This window comes from Balaenoptera physalus (genome assembly GCF_965194825.1).
Source record: "Balaenoptera physalus genome assembly, chromosome: 20".
In the NCBI taxonomy this organism is placed as follows: Eukaryota; Metazoa; Chordata; class Mammalia; order Artiodactyla; family Balaenopteridae; genus Balaenoptera; species Balaenoptera physalus.
The window spans coordinates 19,107,578-19,130,998 of record NC_138901.1 but is presented as its reverse complement, the minus strand read 5'-3'; the positions used below and the strand labels follow the sequence as shown (position 1 = coordinate 19,130,998).

Here is a 23,421-nt window from a genome sequence, read left to right as displayed (position 1 = left end):
TAGACACTGCCTCTTCTTTCCTCCATCCTTCCCCGACTACCCCTACCTACAGGGAGGAAATTACCCCATTCTGGTGGGTGGCCTTAGGAGTTTCTTTTTTTCTAAGCAAGAATGATCTGGTCATCAAAGGGCTCTCAGGTCAGAATCCCAACCAGTTTCCCCCCAACCCAAGAGCCAGGAAACTGGCAGTAGGCTCCCCATTCAAGCTTTCTGAAGATTCCTAGCCAGTCCCTCCAGGAAAGATGAACTGAATGTAGGTTAGGAGGTGAGCAGTAAAGGAATGGCTCAGAGCCACCCCAGACATAGGCTGGTGTCCAGCTGTTTTCCAAAATATATTTGCAAATGGAGAAAGTGGGTATGGAGAAGGGACATTCCTCCCGCAACCCCAGGGACTGCCCCCCACCCCGCTTCCACAATACCCACTCTCCACCGAGTCCTTATTTCATCTTAAAAAAAATAATAAAATAAAACAACCAAAAAAACATAAGTAAAAACAAAACCAAAAAAGCACTCTGTACAGGGACCGGATATGGGCACTGCTGCTGTCCCCTTCTTCTTAGGGGCAGAGCTGGGTCTCAGGGAGTCTCTGCTCTGGTTCCTAGACACCCTCTTGGGGCCTCTTCCCCTCCTAGGCTCAGCTTCCCTGTCCTTCAGTGTCAGGTTCTGGAAGAAGTCAGGCTGGGCTGCTCCCTCAGGTAAGGAGACTGGCTGTGGCATCCAGTGGACCCTAGTGGCTGGGGCAGGGCTCCAGCATCAGTCCAGACTCCCCGGTGCCGCCCCCTCTTCCAGCCAGGCTGGGCGGCTCTCAGCCACCTGCGAGTTGGAAGAGGAAGGAAGATTGCTGGCATGGCAGGCTGCCCTGGCTGTGATCCAAGGCTCCTCTCCCTGCCTCGTCCCGACGCGGGCCAGAAGTCAGGCCTTCCACACTCCCTGAGGGGCCAGCAGGGCCTCAGCGGCCCGGGCCTTTTGGCTCATACTGGCATGTCCAGACCCAGGTACTCGGGGTTCTCTGCTGTAGGGGTCCCTTCAAAGGTGCTGGGTGGAGAGCCCCGCTCTGATGGGTCCTGGTCCCAGTAATAGAGGTTGTCAAAGGCTGGGCTGAAGGCCGGAGAAGGGTGGGACTGAGGGGCAGCCCTGCCCCGGGGTGCCAAGTACTCGGGGTTCTCCACGGCAGCCCCAAAGGCAAAAATGTCTTTGACAACCCCATTCTTCCCAGGGGAGAGAGTCTTGGGCCTTTCCAGAGTGGAACCGGCAGGTCGAGGAGGAGGCCGAGGACCCTCTAGGGGTGAAGGGGGCTGTGGCCGAACCTCTGGCTGGTTCACGTATTCTGAAAGGACAAGAGAAGGAGGCTTGTTAAGGGGGAGGAGCCCGTGTGTTCTGGGTGCTGCCCCTGCCCCCACAGTGGGCCCTGGGCTGAGCAGCCCCGATCCCCACCTCCCAACCTCTCAGCTCGGGCCTGGACTCCATACCGGGCTGGGGGCTGCAGGTCAGGGGGGCAACGTAGCCATCGGTCTCGGGAGGAAGCGGTACTGTGGGGTCCTCGCTGTACCGCTGTAGAGGGCTGGAGTCATGTTGGGGGAGGTTCTGCAGCCCCTTGGCTGCCCCCATTCCCAAGTCGCCGTCAAACACGTCAGAGCCAGCGCCTTCGGAAGGTGCCAGTGGAGACCTGGGGGGCTCCTCCTCCGAGGGCGCCAGACCCAGCGTCAGCTCACCACCGCCACTCTGAGGACGAGAGAGAAGGCCATGATGGGGGTCATTCGTGATGGAGACTCCACGGGAGGTGACAGGGTCACAGGAGATAAAAGAAGGTTGCCTTCGGGGTTTGACACAGTCACTGTGGCAAGAATGGGGTCACAGTTGGAAAGCAGTAGGAATCCTTCTTGGGGATAATGGGGTCTCCTCCGTGAGAGGTGATGGTTGGGGGACATTGGAGAAAGGGACTCTAGTCCACTGGGGTCGGGAGAAGTAACCAGACACACCCGCCGCACTGTGACCGGGGGCACTGACCCTGGTGGATGTGCTGCGGTGCCTGCGGTGGGCTGTGCCCCCGGAGCCCGGGGCAGGGTCTGGGCAGAAGAAGCCTTGCTGGGGTACCAGGTACTCCTCAGCATCCACCAGGTCCCCCATGTCGTCATCCTCCAGCAGTGAGCGGTAGAAGGTGCTGTCCAAGGGGCTGGTAGGGCCCAAGTCTTCGTTCTGGGGAGGCGGGAGACAGAGCGTGGCAGCCTCTCCCCAGCCCAGCCTCCCGAGGGAGGCTCAGGGAGTGCCAGAGGTTTGATGAGTCAGGCAAGGGCTGGGCTTGGAAGCCTGGGACCCAGGAATCATCTCCCTTTCCTCCCTCTAAGGGAGAGTGATCTTAGCCATAGGCAGGGATGGCGTGGAAAGGCCCAGTACCTGGATGACCACAAAGCGCTGGGGGTCCCTGGCCATGCGGGAGAATTCGGCCACCAACTCCCGGAACCTCGGCCGACATTCAGAGTCAATCATCCAACCTGGGGGCGGGCAGGAGTGCAGCATCTCAGTTCTGGCTGCAGCCTGTGTGCAGAGCCCCTCACCCCCACCCCCGGCCTAGACAACCCCAGTTACTAGAGTCCAACGCCCTCAGGTGGTAGAGAAGAGGTACCAGACTCGGATCCTGAGAGAGAACCTTTGAGAATCTCTACTAGTTTCCCCTTTTTATTTTGCACATAAGTCTCTTTCTAGCTGGTCCTTGATAGCTCCTCTGGACTGGTACTGTAAAGGGAAGTGAGACCCTTTTGAGGCTGCATTAAACATATCATCCTGCTCTTGGCCCCTCCCATGCCCCTTGTAGGCCCCTCCACCCAGGACCTCCCACTCCTCCTCCAAGCAGCCAGCTCAGCTCAACCACGCACATTTGACCATGATCATGTAGACATCAATGGTGCAGATGGGGGGCTGGGGCAGCCGTTCCCCCTTCTCCAGCAGGTCAGGGATCTCCCGGGCTGGGATCCCATCGTAAGGTTTGGCCCCAAAAGTCATCAGCTCCCACACAGTCACACCTGGGGCAGAGATGGGGTTAAGAGGTGGGGGGACCAGAGGGAGCTTTAGTGTACTGAGCCCCAGAGGCGCTATCCAAGAGCCTGGCACCATGGGGGAAGGAGGGGAGGGATGCAGTGTCAAGGGCAGGAGATACCCAGTCTTTCCACAGTCCCTGGCAGACTGAGGCACTGGCAGCCCCTTCCTTCCTTCATGCTAAAGTGTCCATTAATTCGCTCCATCCCAGCTCTCATCCTTCCACCCGCATCCCCCCCAGGGCCACGGCTCCGTGTCCACCCTTCCAACCCACCCCATCACACACCATAGCTCCACACATCACTCTGGTGGGTGAACCGCCGGCGGAGAATGGACTCCAACGCCATCCACTTGATGGGCACCTGGGAGAGCAGAGAAGGAAGTGCTCCAACCAGGTGTGGTGGGGAGGTGGCCGTTCTGAGTTCTCCCAGGGGCCACACCCCACTCCCCCTTGCTTCACTCTGCTCCCTCCTCTGACCTTGCCCCCATCTGCATGGTACTCTGTCTCGTCAATGTCCAGCAGCCGAGCCAGCCCAAAGTCTGTAATCTTGACGTGGTTGGGACTCTTGACCAGCACATTCCGGGCAGCCAGGTCCCTGTGCACGAGCCGCACGTCCTCCAAGTAGCTCATCCCCTGGGGTCAGAGGCATCTGTGTGGACCTCACTCTGCCAGAACTCTCCCAGGAAACCTCCTCACCCTAGCTCTGAGTGGAGACAGAGGCTTGCTCCCAAGGGCGCCCGCAGAGACCCGGCCCCCAAAGTGCATACCTTGGCAATCTGCACACACCAGTTCAGCAGGTCCTGGGAGCCCAGGCGCCCGCGGTGCTCCCGGACGTGGTCTAGGAGGCAGCCATAGGGCATAAGCTGTGTCACCAGCTGCACCGTGGATGTCAGGCAGATGCCCAGAAGGCGGGACACGTATGGGGACCCTACACCAGCCATCACATATGCTTCCTGGGAGCAAGGGTACACACTGAGAGGGTATGGGAAACCACTAGCCCCCAAACCACCACACACCCCTCCCGAGGGCTGAGCTGTGACTGGGGACCCTCACTCAATCCAACCCCATTCGTCACAAACCAGAACCATGGCCCACAGACTCAGGAGGTTGAGTAGAGATCTGGGGGATCACAAAGTGTCTCCTAAAACCCCAGTGAAGACAGAGCCCACAGCCCAGACCTGCAGCCAGGGGGTCCCCACTGTACTTCCAGCTGGAGAGGGTGGAAGGACTTACGTCCAAGATTTCTTTGTTGGCTTTGGGGGATGTGTTTTCCCTCAACACTTTGATGGCCACTGGGATTTTCACATTTTCCCCATCGGGGATCCAGATGCCCTGGGCAGAGAGAGGAGGATGTGAGCAGGAAGAGGGTGGGCCAGATCCAACCTGCAGTCGTCCAAGGGGTCCCTACTTGTGCTCCCAATCCCCTTCCCCACCCTTGGGCCAACCCCATTATTTAGCAACGACCTCACCATTTCAGCCCACTCCCTATCCCCTGATACAACTGCCCTACCCAACAGAACCGCCCCCAGCCCCTGGCTGTCTTCCTGACAGAACCCTCGTCCACGCCCTGACCGAATCCTCTGGGACCGCCCACCCAGGACTTCGGGCCCCACCCCTGACCTTGTAGACGGTGCCAAAAGCTCCGGATCCAAGCACCTTCACCTTCCTCAGCTCTGTCTCTTTCAGGATCCGCATCTGAGCCTGATTTGGCATCGCTCCGCTCGGTGTCAGGGGCTCCACCAGCTGGGGTGAGGGGGTGGTGCGTCAGTGCCGCGGGCTGGGCCGCAGACCCCAGGCCGCCCGAGAGGCCCTCAGACCGCCTCACCTCTGTCTCCTGCAGCAGCCTCCGCATCGTGTACTTCCGGATCTTCTGCCGCCTTCGCTTGATGAGGATGCCGAAGACCAGCCCCACGACAACGACCAGCAGAATGCCCACCACAGCGGCAATGATGGACGTCACAGGGCTGGGGGCAGGAGCCAGGGTCAGGGACTGGGGACCAGTCGGGGGCAGGAGGGATGAAGGGGTCCCATGGAGGGGCCTGAAGGTCACTGGCGTTTGGAAAGGGAAGTTGGAAGGGTGACGTGCAGGTTCCCATCCTGTTTCACCTACTCAGAAACCTCCCTTGGCTCCTTACTGCCTCCAGAATGAAGTCCAGACTCCTTGCTGGGCATTCAAAACCCTCTCCACCCACATCTCCAAATTGTCTATGCTCTTGCCCAGGGCTCTAGCCCAGGATTCTCAAACTTCCTGACAAAAATCACCAGGGAGCTTGTCAATATGCAAGAGTCTGGAGCCCTACCCCGCAGAGATTCTGATTGTGGTATGAGGTGGGGAATGTGCACCCAGTGATTCTGATATTCTAGCCAAATTTTCCACCCATAGGTCATGATTTCCACACCTCCCAGCCTTTGTTAATTCTACATGGACCATCATTTCTGCATGAGGTCATCTTTCAAGACTCAGCTCATCCTGGGGTAGAAGGATCTCCTGGGTGCTGACCCTACATCATTGTCATCCTTGCCCCCTTCCCTTGCTTAGCCAAGGGCTGGCACATCACAGACCTCTAATGAACACTTGTGTCATGGACAGATGCTTACCTAGGACATACTCCAATCTGTTTTTCTCCCCAAAGCCCTTCCCCAGACACCCCACTGCCTAGAAATCAAGTCCAGTGATGGCAGTGATGGACATCACAGGGCTTGTGGCCTCATGGTGAGGGAGAGCCTATGCCCTCCAAGATCCTGCCCTAACCTGATTCAGACTTCACCCCTTACTCCTCTGAGCTTACTCAGTGGCCCACCACAGCAGAACCTTCAGCAAACACGTCCTAGATTGTCCTGACCCCTCTCACCATGCTGCCTGGTTGCTTTCCTCCTAATGCAAGTGACATACCTGCCCCTCTTTCAAGACCTGGCTCCCATGCCACCTCCTCCTTGAAGCCTCCCACTGCCCCCAGTTAAGAATTCATTGTCCCGTCCTCAGTGCTGCAGCTGTGCTCTCTTCTCAACGTGCCTTGAGTCCCAGGGAGTCGCAGGCTGCCTGTGTCCCTTAGGAGACCCCTACCTACTCGAGGGTGGGGAGGTGCTGGGTGTCTTCGCCATCTTTTCCTGTTCCCTGCCCCCCAAGCATCCCGAGCAGGTCCTCCGTCCACTGGTTGAAGCTAACTGAAAGGAGGATCCTTAGTGGACGAGTGGGCTGGGGAGGGACATGTGTCATGTCAGGAGACCCCCTCCCTGCAGCAGTGACCACTCAGGGGCCGGAGGGGGACTGAGGGGCAACATGCGATGTGTCCTGGGGACCAGGCTGACCTGGCTCTCTGCTCGGCGGGGCAGCCCTTGTCATCCAGGTCCACACAGCTGCAGAAGAGAGAGAGTCCTGTCAACAAGGCTGGGAACCACCTCTTGCACCCACTCAGCCTCACAATATCCCCAGAGGTGGGTGTAGCTGCGTTACGATCCCTATTTGACAAAGGCAGAAACTGGGCTCAAGGTCACCAGGGCTCTTTCTACCACCCCACAGGGGAGGCCTTCTCCAGTCTGCAAACCTGCATCCCCTGCACCTCCCTGTCTTGGGTGGGAAGTGGGGGGCACGCAGAGGAGCATCAAGTCCAAAAGCTTGGCTATCCCCTCTGTAGAGGATGCCAGGGTAGTAGTTGGCCACAAGCTCCACCAAGGACAGCTTGACAATACTGTGACCCAGCAGTTCCATCTCTCAGGATAGACCCTAAAAAGGCCAACACCTGTACACTAGGGGGCATGTACAAGATGCTCACTTGTACATGGAGCTCAAGTGCAATAAACTGCACCCCCCCCGCAAAAAAAAAAAGGAGACAAGTTCAATGAATATCCCTCGAACAGGGACATGGTTAAATAATACTACATCCATACTGCAGATTGAGTAGTTAAAAAAAAAAAAAGGAGGTAGGTTCACGTGCACTCACAAGAAAGAACCTCCAAGATACATAAAGTGCCAGGACGGAGGGGAAGCAAAGTGCAGAACTATATGTAGAGTACAATCCTATTTACATTAAAAAACGCACACACATTAAAAACCAAAACTGATTATACGTGAGTCAGCTGAAATGGCTGAGAAATAGATGAGCTAGATGAAATTGCTGTTTCTTGATCATTTTTGACTTCCCAAAACAGCAATCTTCAACCTAACATAAATGTAAAATGCATTTCTGTAAATGTGTAGAGCACACCAGAGTGATCTGGTGGTTCTCCCCAGGAAGGGGAGGGTGGGGGACTGGGTGGGTGGGGGAGTGGACGAAAGGGCGCTTCTGCTTTACAGTGTTTATACTTTGATACTGCTGAAAATGTGTATCACAAGAATGTATGCCTGTATTCCATGTGTAATTAAAAAACAACTAAGTGAAAAACATAAAAAGAATAGGGCAGATCACTGTGTTAGGACATGGAAAAACATTGCAAGAAAAATTGCAATGCTGAGTGAGAAAAAGCAATTTCCAAAAAATATGTATGGTCTATGATCCCATTTTGGTAAAAAGAAGTATATACTAGACTGTGCACCGATAAAAACTGGAGAATAATAATAATAATATATAAACATATACTTTATATGTTATAATAATAATACATATGTTCGTGTGTGCATAGATTAAAAAAACTGGAGGAAAAATATTGCAAGTTATTAACAGTGGGGTAGAATTGCTAATACTATTCACTCTCATGCTTTAATTAAAAAATTTTTAACAACGTGCTACTTTTGTGATCAGAAAAAAAAGATATGAAAAATGAAGGGTCTCAGGGTAAGCAAAGGCAGAGTTGTCCCACTTTTAGAATAAGATCCCCAGAGAGGGTCCTGGAACGAAGCCTTTCTTTCCGTGGAAAAGGCCCTCAGACTCACGAGTGGGTGCAGTTGATGGGGCATGGCTGGCACATGCCTTCCTCATCTGGGAACTTCCAGATGGGCATGAAGGAGAGGTCAGGCTTCACACCACTGGGGCAGCGAGCCACGCAGAAGGGAGGATCCTTGTAGTGGACGCAGGCCACACACTGGTCAGCCTCCTGGGAGGGGAGGAAGGGTTTGTGGGGGGCTGGCACCGACACCCCCAGGGCAGCAGGATCAGGCCCTTGGGCCCCCTTTGTGCTTCCCTCAGCCACTCAGCAGCACTGTTCACCTTGCTCCTGGGACAGCCCCAGACCTGCTGTGTCTGCTGCCCCTGTTCTGCACCCAGCTCCCCACCTTCAAAGCTTGATCCCCAGGCCTGGTGGGGTGGGGGGGAGTGTATGACCTAAGGTATAACAGCAAGTAATAATAGTAAGTAACTTGTGAAGACTTTTTCCTGTGCTCGGGCACTGTGCCAAACCCTATTTTGAGTTAATTCTCACTGCATCCCAATGGGGTAGGTACTAGTATAACATTCATTTTACGAATGAGCCAGTGCAAGTGGGGCCTGGATTTGAATCCAGGTCACCTGATGTCTAAGCCCCCAGGTTTAACCACCTTAGCACAACCACGGCCAAGGGCACAGGCTTCCCTGAGCCCTTTGCATGGTCTGAAGGGCCTCAGTGTCCGCAACTCTTGCCATCCCCAGCATCCCAGCCCCCTTCCACCCTCCTACCACCCTCCTACTGCTCAGGTCTGGGCTTGGAGCCCTCCCCAGGGGTATTTTACTGGACTTGGCCAGGTCCCTGGCAGCACCCCCAACCCTGCGCTGCTTCCCTCCACCCAGCTCTGAGCGCACCAGCACCTCACCGAGCCAAAGCAGGTCCCTGAGCCATTCTGGGGCTGACACTCGGGGTGGCACGGCAGACAGTACCTGTCCTTCACGTACTCCCGGGGGAGCCTGAGGAGAGGACGGCCAGTGAAGGGGTCTGGAAGGAGCCGCTGTGCACCCCCCAGCCCGGCCACCCACCCCTCTGCCCCGCATACCCCTGCAGTACTCGGCATTCTTCCACGCACTGCTGGCCCCGAAGGAACTGGCTGCAGTTGACGCACTGGGTGGGCCCTGGACCCCAGCAGTGCCCGTGGGCACACAGCGGGTAGCAGGCCAGGCCCTCGCCCACTGCAGTGAGGAGGAAGGGGTCAGAGGGGACTCTCAAGGGAGACTCCAGGTCCAAGGGAGCTGGGGGAAGAGTCTGTGGGCATGGCTCTGAGCTGGAGAGGTGGGGATAGGTGCCGCGCAAAGCAGGGAGAGAAAGAGTTCCGAGGTTCCAGGAACAGAGAGGAAAGGGAAGGGAGGGATGCCAAGGCAGCGTGGCAGGACCCTGCTAGAAGCCATGCCAAGAGGCCAGGCCAACCAGAGCTGTGTCAAGGATGGTGCACCAGGGACGGGCAGTGCACACGCACAAGTAAGTCCCAGACTGCTGCTGCCAGAGGCCCGTGGGCACACCCGCGCAGCAGCGCTGGGCTCCCTGTCTTACCGCACTCGACCTCTGGCCGGTTGGCACTGTGGAGCAGGGCCTGGTGGGGGTTCCGGAAGAGCTGGTCCCAGGGCACCGTGTGTACAAAGCAGAGGCGGGCGTTGCGGTGGATGAGGGCCAGCCCACTGCCCAGTTCCCGCAGCGAACGCAGCCCCAGCCAGCGGATGCCCAGCCCTTGCAGGGTCAGCGAGTAGGCACCACTGTGGGAGGGGGAGTGCTCAAATGCAGGGGGGCAACGCACCACTGACCCTCCCCCCTCAGCGAGGGCTGCCCTCGCCTTCCTCCTGTCCCCAGCACACTCTGCAAACTCCCATGGGAATGCTGCTGCTGGAGTCCCTGGGGAATAAGAACCCCCATTCCCCCCCTACACACTCAGAGCTTCTCCCGGGCCTCCCGGGGCAGCTCCTCCCCCATCAGGCCTCCCTCCCCTGGTGCTCACTCATGCAGAACTCGTCCCCGGATTACTCGCAGATTCTGGAAGACGTGGAGGTCCGGCAGGCTGTCTGGCCACGCTGAGATGTACAGGTAACCTGCAGGCACAGGGTGAGGCTAGGCGTGTGGGGACAGGACGAAGACCCCCCCAGCCCCATCGAAGCAGGATTCAGAGAGACAGAGCTCACCTGTGATCTCCTCCAGAGACTCAAATACTCCGAGCTGCTCAGGCTGTAGTGGGGCAGTGTTGGAGGCTCGGTCCCTAGAAGCAGGATTAGGAGAGGGCCAAGAAGGGGGTGGGTACGACCTCCCTCCACAAGCTGGCCCTGCCATCCTCCCCCACCTCCCCTCCACTTAAACCCGTTGCCCATCGAGCCCGGCTGTTCCCATCCTGAACTTCAAAGCCCAGGCCCTGGATTGGCAAATATCAAAACAATATTTATATCCTTTGATCTAGAAATTCTACTTCTAGGAATGTGGCCTAGAGAGACACTGGCCCCTGTTCCCAAAGGCATGTGCAAGGGAGAACTGTTTGTTAGAGGGAAAATAAAAAACCTAAGGAAATTTAAAATTTTTAATTTTTTAAAATTTAAACTTAAAAAATTTTTAATTAAATACCTAAACACCCATCAGTAAATGGGGAGCTATTAAATATAATCCTGATCTATCCAGACTACAGATGAAAAACCAACATTCAGGAGCATGTAGTATCTGCTGGGCACGGTTATAGGAGCTTTACAAATATTAACTCATTTAAACTTTATAACACCTTTTGAGGGTGGGACTATTTTTGCCCCCATTTAACAGATGAGGAAACTGAGACCCAGCAAGAAGGTCACATGATTAGTAAGCGGTAGAAGCCAGGTCTCAAACCCAGGCAGCCTGGGCTCTTAGCTGCTGTTTGCTGCCACCTGTTCCACAGCTGTGGAAAGAACAAGGCAGCTGGACATGAACTAACTGTCATAACCAGCTCTCCAAAGCCAGGGGCAGACAATATTCACAACAGGCTCCCATTTTAAATCAACCTTTCCCCCCAAATTACTAAAACTACATTTCTCTGTGCGTGTGTATCCATATATGTATGAATGGTCTAGAAGAACACACACAAACTGTTAACAGCGGTCTCCTCTAGAAAGGGGAGTAAAGGTGGAGGAAGTGTTGAAGGGAATTTTCTCCTTTTTTAATACATATTTTTATTGAAATACAATTCACATACAATAAATTGCAGATTTTTAGTGTGCAGTTTGATGAGTTTTGTCAAATGCATTCACTCACCTATCCACCACCCCAACTGGTATACAGAACATTTCCATCACCCCAGAAATTTCCTTTGTGTCCCTTTCCAGGCCCTCACCCTGGTGCAATCACTGTTCTGATTTCTCTCACCATGCAGTGGTTTTGCCTATTCTAGAGCAAAGGAAATCATACAGTGTGGACTCTCTCTTGTCTGACTTATTTCGCTTAATGTTTTTGAGACACATTCATGTTGTTTTATGTATCAGTAGGCCGTTTCTTTTACTGCTGAGAATTTCACTGTATGGATATACCACCTTCTACAGTTGACCCTTGAACAACGCCTGGGTTACGGCACCAACCCCCCACAAATTCGAAAATCCAAGTATAACTTTACAGTCAGCCCTCTGCATCCACGGTTCCAGATTCAAGCAACCCCGGATTGTGTAGTACTGCAGTACGGATTTATTGAAACAAGTTCACATTTAAGTGGACCTACGCAGTTCAAACCCGTGATGTCCAAGGGTCAGCTTTATTTATTCCTTCAGCTATTGATATATATTTGCATTATGTCCAGTTTGGGGCCATTATGAATAAAGCTACTATGAACTCAAAGAGAATTTTACTTTATCTGGATGGTATGACCTCCATACAAGTGCATGTTCATAGATAACATGTCATTTATGAGAAAAATCCCAGGAATTCCCTGGCAGTCCAGTGGTTAGGACTCCTCGCTTTCATTGTCAAGGGCCTGGGTTCAATCCCTGGTCAGTGAACTAAGATCCAGCAAGTCGAACGGCGCGGCCAAAGACAAACAAACAAACAAAAAACAAAAAGAAAAACTCCCCCCTCCAAAGTCCCTGCTGGTCTTTCACCTGCTTCCTTTGCATCCCTGGCCTCCCACCTCTGTCTCCCGCCATCCCCGAGAAATGCTTCCACTTCTGGGGCCTCAGGATTCAGTGACTGCCCCTGATGCTGCCTCAGGCCATGTGCCCACCCTTAACTCTGAGTATCCTTACCCCTCAAAGCTCTCCGGCAGAAACGCCAGGCTCCCAAAGATCTTCTTGCAGCCAGCAAACTCCTGGATGTTGGCACTGGTGACCGCCCTCACCTCCCGCAGGTGTTCCATGCCCAGACCATAGCACACTGTGGGGAGGGGGGCAGGGGGGCATCTCAGCCTCCACACGGAGCACCAGGAATTCAACCTCCTGGGTCCTCTCCACAGTCCCCTCCTGGGGCCGCATGCCCCCTCCCCACATTGGCAGAGACATGGGGGAGCTTGTGGGACTGCTCAGGGGAGGGCCAGGGGCAGAGTCAGTGGGAGAATAGGACTGGGTCCCAGGAGGGTCTGAGGGAGGGTGGCACAGCGGGCTAGGCCAGGCTGGGTGTGCAGGGGGCGGCCACTGGGTACCTCGGGCACAGGGCTTGCTGCATTTCTCACACCGCTGGGTTCCATCCTCAGCTGTCACCTCTTGGTTGTTCAGGGGACAAACCAGGGTGCAGGATCCCACGTCCGTAGACAGGTAGTTGTCTGAGGAGATCAAGATCGTCTGTCCACGTGCCCTGGCCTTTCAGCACCGCCCCCCGCCACCATGAGCTGTGTGACCACGCCCAGGTAGTACAATAAGAATGATATCAACCGATACCGAAATGCCCTTACACCATATCTGAGCCCTGGACACTCGTCCACTCCTCACGACAACCCTGTGCAACAGGCACTGTTAGATTCCCATTTTGCCAAAAAGGAAACCAAAGCACAGAGTTTTCTGTAAATTACTCAAGGTCCCTGTGCTAGTAAGTGGAGGAGCCAGGATGTGAACCCAAGTCATCTAGCTCTACACTTCGTACTCTCACCCACCATGGGGAGGGTACGACCAGGACCCAAGAGCCCACTGCTGTCTCCTGTGACAGGAGGAAAGAGGTCCCCAGGTCTGAGGCCAGTTCCTAAATGCCCATCAGTAAACAGGGGAGCTAGTAAATAAAACTCTGATCTATCTAGACCATAGAGTAAACATCAACATTTAGGGGTGCTTAGTATTGGCTGGGCACAGTTATAAGAGCTTTGCAAATATTAACTCATTCAAACTTTATAACCACCTGGTGAGGAGGGGACTATTTTGGCCCCCACTTAACAGATAAGGAAACCGAGACACAGCCAGAAGGTCACATGACTAGTAAGGGGCAGAGCCAGGTCTCAAACCCAGGCAGTCTGGCTTCTGTGCGTGGGCTCTTAGCTGCTATTCTTTGCTGCCACCTGCTCCACTGCTGTTGAAAGAACAAGGCAGCTCAATATGAACTGCCATGACCAGCTCTCCAAAGCCAGGGGCGGACAGTACTCACAACATGCGTCCATTTACATAAACCAAAGTCCCCAGCAAAACTACTAAAAGTACGTTTCTCCCCGGCACTCACAAGGACAGGCGGTCACGCAGCTGGCGCCGAAGGTGTAACGGCCCTCGGGGTTGGGCATGGACTCGAAGGTGTCCGTGTTGTAGGTGACCAGAGCTGGGCAGTGCAGCTCACAGATGCCACTGTGGTTGAAGTGGAGGCAGGCCTGGGGGACAGGCAGCTGGTGGGCACTGGGCTGTTTTGCCCTGGTGTGCCGGAGGGTTAGGGCAGCACCAGGAGGGATGCCCCTCCCCTTGCACCCCGAGGGCTGGGGCGCCGGGGGCACGTACCAGACAGTCAGAGTGCTTGGGGCCCGTGCAGCCGGCAGCACACTGCTCGTGGCAGCAGTCGGTGGGCTGCGGGCCCTTACAGCGGGCACAGCCGCTGGCACAGACGGTTCCCGTCACTGTTGGGCAAAGGGCAGGATGAGGGCTGGGCGGCAGCCTAGGCACCGGCCCTTCACCAGCATCACCTTCTGGGGAGACTTCCTGCCTCAGGGAAGATGCCGAGGCCCGGCACCCACCCACCATGTCACCTTTATTCCCCACCCAGCCCCTGCCCCCAGATTCTGGGCCTCCCTATAACTCACAGCTCTGACAGTCCTTGGAACTTTCTCCCCAGCAGTGGGGAGCTTTACAAGCTGGAGAACAGGGTGGGCCTGGGGAGAGAAACAGAACGGCAGTGAGAGAGACAGAGACCAGGAGACAGAATGCACAATGAGGGAGAGACACAGGCAGGACAAGAGGACTCCAAAACCGGAGGCACGATCTGGAAGCAGAGGGAGACAGGGCAGAGAACCACAGAGATGAAGAGACACAGAGAAAGAGGAAATGGGTGGTGTTAGTGCAGCAGCAGCGGGGGGGTGTGGAGTAAGCCAGGAGTTTGGGGTCGGTGGGCTGCGTGAGAAAGAGGCGGCTGCAGGCGGGGAGGAGGGTGGCTTACAGGCCCGTGAGCGGTTGGTGTCTATCAGCATGAGGGCCAGCTGGTTGTTCTTGTGGAAGATGTCCTTCCACAAAATCGTGTCCTGGTGGCAGAGCCGGGGGTTCCGCTGGATCAAGACCCCTCCCTTCAGGATCTCTGTGGGGCGGGCAATAATCAGGGGCTTCTTCCCCCATCTGTCATCTTCTGACCTCCCTTGGGGCCCGTCTGCCTTCTAAAAGGGGAGTGGGGCTCTTAAACACGCCCCAGGTTCCTCAGGGAGCAGAGAAGACTCCTTCAGCATCTTTTAGCCCTACCAACACCACCCCACATGTGAACAAACGGAGATCCGGGGCAGAGTGAGTTGTCCACGTCACTGTCTCCTCTCCTCCACCTCTACTCTGTGCACATTGCTTAGCAGTTAAAAGAGAGTGTGAAATCCAGCCTCACCACCACTAACTAGCTGTGTAACCTCAAGCAAGTCACTTAGCCTCTGTAAACCTCAGTTTTCTCATCTGTAAAACGAGAATAACACTGATGCTTCCCTTGCAAGACTATAGCATGACTGAAATGGGGTTATGCAGGTAAAGCACCTGGCACTCAGAGTCTGGGACAGTGTCGGCTCCAAGGCTGCCGCGTACAGTTACATAGGTTGTTCACTGTACATGTGCATTCAGCCAAGAAGTGGGCAAAAACCCAGCCTGCATCCTAACTATCAAGCTATGTGGGCTGGCACAAGCTGTGACTTCCTGGGAAGAAGGGAAATCTTTTTCGAATCCTCACAAGGGCGCCTCCCCTAGCTCCACTTGCATCCATCCGGAAGGGACCCCGGTTCTGATTCACACGAAGCATCCCCATGGCTAACAGGGACCCCGGTCAGCTCTCAATAACCAGCAGAAAGTTTCAATGATAAGGATGACCACCTGTGAGGCTTCGCAGCTGCAGCTCCTGCAGCCCTCCCGGAGCAGCGCGTGCAGCAGGGGTGGCACTTTCCAGAAGGTCTCCATTGTCCAGCACGGCCAGGGCATAGTTGTCCTTAAACAGCTGGGTGCCTCGCACGATCCGCAGCCTCTGCAGGGGGACCTGGCTCACTTGGTTGTGAGCGATGAGCACGTAGCCCTGCACCTCCTGGATCTCCTGAGAGGGGACAGGGTAGGGTAGGGCTGAGGCAGGTCCAGGCCCTGGACCACTACCACCCACCCCCCCAAGGCCTCCTCAAGGTTACCCTGTGCTTGGGGATCTTGGGCAAGGCCCCCAGCCACTGAGCAGTCCTGCTCCCTCAGGCATAAAATGGAAAACAAGGCCACTCCCCACCTCCCCGAACCAGATTCTAGTACGATCAAGAAAGAAAATGGCGGGGGAACACTCTGTAAACTGTAAGCAAGCGCCCCACCCTCTCTGCATCTCAGTTTCTTCATCTGTAAAGGAAAGGCCTGGACGAGATGATGTTTGTGATTTGACAGACTAAGCATCACACCTGAGGCCCCGCTCCAGGGCACCATGGACACAACCCAGAGGCTGGTTTCCATTCTCTCTCCTGCTCCTGACCCTTTCCCATACATTTTCCATGTGATCTTCAAAATGGGCCCCCAGGGAGTTCAAGCATGTCTGTTGCTCCCAATATACAGATAGGGAAACTGAGATCCAGTGAAGCCAAGGGCCTAGACCACATTCACATGGCTTGTCAGTGGCAGAACTGGACGGGGAACCCGCCAGCCCTTTCATTACTCTGGGTAGGAGCGGGACAGTGGCTGGGGCAGTTGGACAACAAAAGGTGATCATGCTGGCAAGAGAGCAAAAAATTTAGCAGAGGAACGGGTGCATTCCACCCAGAGATGTCCGCGGCCAGCCACGTTGTAGAGAAGGAGTCAACTGGTCTTGCAGTAGGATGGATGGGGGTTAGACATCAGAAAGGACTTCCCAGTTGAGGAGCCACAACAAAAGAGGAAATACAGGGTGGGGAACACTCTTCTGCCACCCATCTGCAAGCAGAGGGCTCAGCCCAGCAGGAAGCAGGGCCTGGCTGGGTTTTGCCCATGGACCTCACCTGCAGGAAGGAGAGGCTGGCATTAGAGGGCAGGTAGGTGAGCTCCAGGTTACCCTGCACCACCTGACAGCCCTGGTAGAGGTGGCGGAGCATGTCCAGGTGGGTCTCGGGACTGGCCGGCAGCCGCAGCTTCATGTCTGTGCCGGTGCACACTGGCAGGAGAGAGAAGATGGGTCAGAGGGCACTGCCCAGTGAGCTTCGCCAACCTGGCCACCTCTGCCAACCTACTCCCCAGAGTCATGCCACCGCAGACAGCGAGAAAGCACAACAGAAGGATCCCTCCTCCCGTGTCCCTTGTACCCACAGAACGTGCAACAGCAAAAGAAAGTTTGCAAATTTGGGAAGAGGAGGTCCATCAGGGGAGAAGCTCCCCTGACTTGGGGCCCATCCTGAGCATCCAGAGGGGGTCTCGCTGTGCCAGCCTTAGGGAGCTTGCCCGTTCGATCCAGGGTGTTGGCTGGCAAAGAATGCCTCCCTTTGTCCCAAAGGCACAACTCAGGGCCAACGGGTAAAAATCCCCCAAGAGAGGCGATGATGAATCACGAATCCTCTGGATACCCCCTGACCCTCTCCCGAGCAAACAACGCCACCCACATGCCAACCTCCTGGCAAGGGATACCCACTCCCGCAATGCCACCCAGAAAGTGGGGAAGGAGGGTCAGCTGGAGTCATAGCTGGGGCATGGGGACCACCAGGGGCCTGGTCACTGCAGGGACTTCTGGAATTCCCCCAGGCAGAGAAAGGGAGCATCAGATTCCAACTATGGGCATCCGGACCCGAGCTGCAGATGCTGAGCCAGAGTGCTGCCTACTCCAAAGGCTCCTACGCTGGTACCTCACCCTTGCCACCTCCTCAGGGCAAGACACCAGAACCAGCTGGCAGAATCTATGCCACGAAACTCCTGCCACAAGGGCATTACGTCAGCCCTGTGTACCTGCCTGGTGCCAACCGCCAGCCAAGGGGCATCAAGATGAACTGCCGCTCAGTCCACCTGGACCCCAGCCCAGTGTCCCTGAGACCAGAAATACTCACTAAGCCCAGGGATACTAGAAGGGGTAAACTACCCCGGGTAAGGGGGCGCTCTGGGCAACAGCTGGCACCATGCCTGCCAGCAGTGGGGGAGATTAAAGTGCCCAGTTAAACCCGTTTTTCTGCTCTGGTGAGAAGATGAATCACCTGGCACATCTTGCCCAGGAGGGTGTGCCAGGGGGAGGTGGGTGGGGTGCACCCCCAGATCCACAGGTGCCTGAGCAGCCCTTAATTCCTGTTGGTCCCCACTCCATCTCCCACGGACTATGTGCAGATTCAGGGGGACAGCACAGTGGCTGACTTTGAGGTCTGACCCCAGGGCTCCCGCTCTCCCAGCAGCTTGGAGCCTAAGGTCAAATCCTGGGGGGTAATAAGAGATACCCCCTGCCTCCAGAAATCGGGCGAAGGGCTGGTGGGACGAGCCCCCAGGGTTCTGGCCTGGGCCAATGGCCACTAGCTGGCAGCCTCCCAGGAGCACCTAGAGTGGTCTCTGTTCCCACCCCTCTGGCCAGATAGGGAAGGAAGCAAAGAGGGAGGAAGGGGAGGACCCAGAAATAGAACTCAAGGGTCCCTCCCCCCAGACTCCCAAGAGAAACAGGAGCCGGGGATGGCAGGCCAGGCCCAAAATAACGCCCGCTGCCAGGACCTCCCCCAACCTCAGCAGCTTCAGCTGCTTTGTAGGCACAGCTGTCTCCAGGCCTAGACCCCAAGGCCCTGGCCCAAGCCCGGGACAGGGACGGGCAGAGCTGGGGCAGGGGCCCGTCTCCAACCCCTGTGCCCTCTGCCGCCTCGAAGGGACACCAGCTGCAGTAGCCAGGCAATAGGAAAACAACAAGGGAACACTCGGCAGCCACTCTGGGTGGAGCCTCGCCCTCCAGAGGCTGGAACTACGACCTCGATTTTGCAAAGAAGGAAACTGAGGTTGCCAGGGGTCATTCTCCCAAGATCAGAAAGCTTGTGAGCAAGAGAGGGAGGATTTGAACTCGAGTCTGCCCCGACTTCAAATCCCACATGCCTTCCACTAGGCCTAACTGCACACACACCCCTCTCCACACCCTGTTCAAAGGTAAATACACACCAGCTCTGTGGATGCCACTGATCCCATTATAGGCTTCGGGCAGGGCCGAGCCGCTGAGCTGGGCGGGAGGACCAGAAAGAGCAGTAGCCCCGCCCCACGAGTTTGTTTGTGTCCGTTTTTGAGTCTGATTCGGACTAAGTGTTTGCAACAGGTGGTAAAGTTGGGACCCTGAGACCTACTCCCAGGGAGCTGGAGGCTTGGGGGCTAATACCCTCCAACCTGACACCTCCTCTACCTCCACACCTCCCTCCCCCTCCCATCTCCTCACTCATCTCCCCCTCCCCAGTCCTCGCCATGGTCCCCATATCCACTCTGCCCCCCACTGATTTTCTGGGGCGGGGGTAGGAGGTCCTGTTCCACACAGGGGAGCGCTTTGTCTCCAGAGCACCTGTCCCTCAGGAGCCTCGACCTCCAGATCTCTGGGGCAGTCAGTGTGAGGCAGGACCAACCCGGAGCCAGGGACACAGTGAGCCCTGGATAAGTGTTTGCGGGATGAATGAATGAATGAATGAATAAATGAACTCCAATCAAGAGTCTCCAAACCAAAAGGGACCAGTTGAGGTCACCATGTCCAGCCCTCTCTTCAGAGGCTGGTCATGGCCCCCATGTCCCTCTAGCTGGATGTCAGTGGTCAGGTCTCAGCTCTGGGGGGCTCTCAAGTGGGTTCTTCCCCACCAGCCTTCAGCCCCAGCTGCCTCTCTTGCTCACCAGCATGAAAGCCAACACTTCCTTTGGTTTCCATGAACACTACCTGCATCCCCAAAGCTCACCTCCCCCAGACCCGTGGGGCCACAGCCCATTCCAGTGACACCAGGACTCACCCACCACACATGCCTGGTGTATCAGACCAGGGGCCGGAGCTCAGGTCATTAGGCCACAGCCCTAGCTGGGCCGCTTACGGTGTGACCTTGATCAAGTCCCTGGATCTCGAGGGCAGAGGCCAAATCAGATTCACCTCTATGTCCAGCAGTGCCTGTGACTTAGTAGGCACTCAGTGAATATTTACTGACCTGACCTTGACTGTGAGGAAGGGATAATGACAACTCTTACTCTCTGCAGAGAAATTACATGAGAGTTAAATGAGGTAATGAATCAAGAAACAGTCTGTAAACGTGACGAGGCTTTGTAAACAGAGCTGGGGGAACACAACATTGGCTATAATAATTCTCCCACTCCTTAAGAGAGCACGCACCCCTCACCCTATCTCGGCTCTCTTCCCAGGGGTGGGGAGGAAAGGTGTCCTACTAAGAGATGGGGATGTCACCCCAGAGGGGCTTCCCACAGGGCAGGGAGGGGGATCTCTTTCCAGGTCATCCCAGCACCCAGGGCCAGGCACAACCAGCCTGGCCCTACACCAGCTCCCCAGCCCCACACTGGTCCCTCCCTCACCCGTAGCCCTGTAGGTCCCACTGGCCTCTGGCCTGCTCCTGCCCTCAGTCCCCTGCCATGCCAGGAGGGCCCAAGAGGAAGGCAGACGTGGGCTGGTACAGGGAAGGAGAGGACTCCAAAGCCGAGAGGGAACCTGGTGGGGGGCGAGGAGCAGCTCACGCTCATTTTCTAAAGCCCAGATAAGGGAGGTCATTCACCTGAATAACAAAATAGCACCTCCACCCGAGTCTGGCCACCTGACTGCGGCTGAGGCTTTGCTTAACCCATTCCTGTCGAAGGGAGTAAGACTTTGATCAACTCTTAATGCCTCCTCATCAGAGTCTAAAAATGCCCTGGACATTACTGTGTTGCTGGGAAGCCTTGGCTAAATCACTTCGTTTCTCGGAACTTCAGTTTTCTCATCTGTGCACCTACTTCACAGGATTGTTGCAGAGATGAAATGAAACTGTAATGGATGAGAACCAGGCAAATAGGAAGCACGCTGTACTTTTCTAAAAGTTAAGGCAAGAGAAGTTCATATAGCAGGAGTCTGGGTAATTCCAAACCAAGAGAAAATTAACAGTGCTCTGTATTCGACTTTGTAATACAATGTATTTTCTCTTTCCGCATTTGATCCTGTCTTTCAATTATTTTTTTTTTCTTGAATACTAAAATGAGGTTACTTTCCCTGACTATAGCAAAAAGAAGGAGGCTGTTGGGAGAATCATTCAGGAATTAAACTATGAGCTCTGCAAGATCTGTTTGCTGCACTTTACAAAACCCTGACCTCTAAGAAAAGAAAATCCCAACCCTCTGGGCCTTCCCCATCTCCCCTTCCCCCACATGCCTGCGCCAGCCCTCAGCCCTGGCATATACCGGGCGTGCTAGAGGCAGCTGAGTGGGGCTCTGCCATTTTAGCCATTCCCCTGCACAGCACACCCAACACCTCTCTCTGCACCCAGCACTGCAGGCCGAGGGGTGAGGATGACCTGAGGAGCCCCCCGTCAACGGCGGGAGAACCGACCCCTCAGATCCCAGCACTGCAACAAGCCAGCCGCCCTCCACCTGCTCCACTCCCAGGCCCAGGTGAGGAGGGCAACGGCTCAGCCTGACAGCCCAGCCTCGCCTCGCCTCGCCTCATGCTTCTCAGAAGGTCAGGGGTGAAGACGCCTGCCTGGGAAACAGGGAGGGGAAGGGGAGGCTCCTGGGAAGCCGCGCGGGGGCACCTCCCGCTATTTACAGCAGCTCTTGAGGGAGTTCCTTGAGAGGGCAGAGTTCAGCAGGGAGACTGCCGTTTGGCCACACAAAGCCCAGACACACAAACACACAGACCACACAACTCAAGAACACCCTAGTATAGCCGTCCCTCAGATAACACAGCAGAGCTCTGACAGAGGGGGCCCTCGGGCAACACACAGACAGCCCGACACCCACCCCTTCTCCAGACTCCCTGATCCGTGAAGACCACCCACTACTCCTAGGACATTCTCATTCTGTCTTCTCCACAACCAGGCGATGTAGGGAGCAGTGTCCCCCCCAATGTTCAGGGTAGATGAATATAGTGATTTTGAAGCTGTGGTTGGGGGTTGCACTGCCTGGGGTCCAATCTGGGACCCACCAATTACTTGCTGCTACTTCACCTCTTGAAGCCCGGGTCTTCAAGCCTGGAAAATGGGCACACTAGTTAGGACTTCTCTTACAGGGTTGTTCTGAGGATGAAAGCAGGGAACCCAGACAAAACACGCACAGCACCTGGCACACAGTGTATTTCCAGTACGCGTTAGCTTTCACCGTTATCGCACCCAGACGGACAGATGGGGCAAGACACACACACTGCACCCACCCCAGCACCCTTCCCCATACACAGCACAAAGGAAAAGGCAGGACAACCCGGCCCTCGGCATACCCGCATCTGGCCCTGTTCCTTACCCTCCCCCTCCCTCCAAGTGCCCAGGAATCCCTCCCTCAGAACCCTCCCACTTTATGCCCCAGACCAGGAAGCCCACCGCCACCCCTCCGTGACCCACGCTCTCCCAGTCACAAAGCACAGAGTCCCCAAGTCGGCCCTAAAGAGACTTGTTCAAAACAAACGTCTCCCCCTTCCCCCACGCCAGTCTCCGGCGCGAGGCAACTCTGCAGTCGGACTGGCCATCCTCTGCTCCCCGGCTCTGGCTGGACAGGTTGCTTTCCCCACCTCCCCCCTCCACACCCCGATCCTGCCAGAAGCTGGAGTAACTCAACCCAGTCGGCTGAAAGGGGGCGGGGAGGGGGCCGGGCAGAAGGGACCCCCAGGAATCCAGCCCAGTCCAGTCTGGAGGCGGAGGCTGCCAACTGGAAAGGCTTTGAGAGAAGAGCTTGAGGGGGCTCAAGAAAGGGGGAAACACACACACACACACACACACACACCCTGCAATACACCCTTTGAGGGAAACTTTGTGAACAGTTTCAGAGACCTTTTTTGACAAGTTCCGGAGCCGTCGCGGGGTCTGCAAAGCGCCAGTCCCTCGAATGGGACGTCTAGAGCCGCTCCGGTGTAATCGCCCCCCCTGTCCCACCTTCTCTGGCCCCTCCGAGCCCGAGGGCCGGCGGTTCTGAGCCCCCGGACTGTCCGAAACTTCGGGTCAGGAAGCTCCGATGGCCCCTCTGTTCCCGCCTGACCAGGGATTTAGACGGGGGTCCCAGGCTGCACCGGCCCGTCGCCGCTCCCTGCCCTCCCCACCCCAGACCCACCTTGGGTGCCCGCGGCTCCGGGGGGCAGGAGGGCGAGGAGGAGCCCCCAGCGGCACCAGGCCGCCAGCTCCATGGTGCTCACTGCGGCTCCGGCCCCATGGCTCCGGCTAGACCAGGCGGCGAGGGCGCCGGGCGGGCGAGGGGAGGGGGCCGGGCGCTCGCGCCGGAAAAAGCACCCAGCGCAGGGGCGGCCGGCGGCCTCGGGGGGTCTTCTCGGCTCTGTGGGCACGATGGAGGGGAACCTCAGCTCCACAACTTCATTCCTGTACTTCCTCAAGGCAGCCCTCCTCCTCCACCTCCTCCTCCTCCCGTGATTGGGAGCCAGCGCGCTCGCAGCTCGCCCCCCCCCCACCCCCTCCAACCGCATTCCAACAAGTCCCTGGGAGTGGCAACTCCCAGCTTCACTTTCTCCCTCTCTCCGCGCAGGCCTGGGTGGCGTTGCTGCCAGCGCCCGGACTCCAGGGTTGCCCGCAGCAGTTCTCACCCGTTTCCATGGAGAATCCCCCCAAAGCAGAGGAGGGTGATGGCGCCCCTCCCCCGGGAGTCTGGGGCAAACGCTTTAGCCTGCCATTCTTAACTTTCTTTTAAGTCGCAGGTTTTATCTTAAACATTCCTGGCCGTTTGCATCCTACTCCATCCCATGCCTGTTTGTTTTAATATCCAATAATGGTTTTCCTACCACATCCTCAGGTAGAAATGTTAGTCAAGGAGGGAGATGTGTTGCGTTTAACCTGTGGCTTCCAGGACTCCCTGGCATACCTTCTCGAATCTTCT

At 56.0% G+C, this 23,421-nt stretch overlaps 1 protein-coding gene across 2 annotated transcripts; it reads right to left on the bottom strand.

Moving 5' to 3' along the window:
• Positions 1 to 313: 313 nt before the first annotated feature.
• On the bottom strand, positions 314 to 22,969 carry ERBB2 (erb-b2 receptor tyrosine kinase 2). Of its 2 annotated transcripts, XM_082442400.1 has the most exons (27): positions 22,648 to 22,969; positions 16,443 to 16,594; positions 15,319 to 15,532; positions 14,420 to 14,554; positions 14,067 to 14,135; positions 13,768 to 13,883; positions 13,502 to 13,643; positions 12,501 to 12,620; positions 12,109 to 12,235; positions 10,045 to 10,118; positions 9,864 to 9,954; positions 9,425 to 9,624; positions 8,934 to 9,066; positions 8,757 to 8,847; positions 7,905 to 8,065; positions 6,344 to 6,391; positions 4,860 to 4,998; positions 4,655 to 4,777; positions 4,268 to 4,366; positions 3,802 to 3,987; positions 3,512 to 3,667; positions 3,320 to 3,395; positions 2,874 to 3,020; positions 2,395 to 2,492; positions 2,008 to 2,196; positions 1,470 to 1,722; positions 314 to 1,327 (listed from the first exon to the last, which is right to left on the bottom strand). In XM_082442400.1, the coding sequence occupies exons 1-27, from the start codon at positions 22,718 to 22,720 to the stop codon at positions 972 to 974; spliced, it is 3,768 nt and encodes a 1,255-aa protein (XP_082298526.1). In that variant the 5' UTR covers positions 22,721 to 22,969; the 3' UTR covers positions 314 to 971. The 2 variants fall into 2 exon arrangements, with proteins under 2 accessions (XP_082298526.1, XP_082298527.1); XM_082442401.1 differs by lacking the exon at positions 14,420 to 14,554.
• Positions 22,970 to 23,421: the final 452 nt, after the last annotated feature.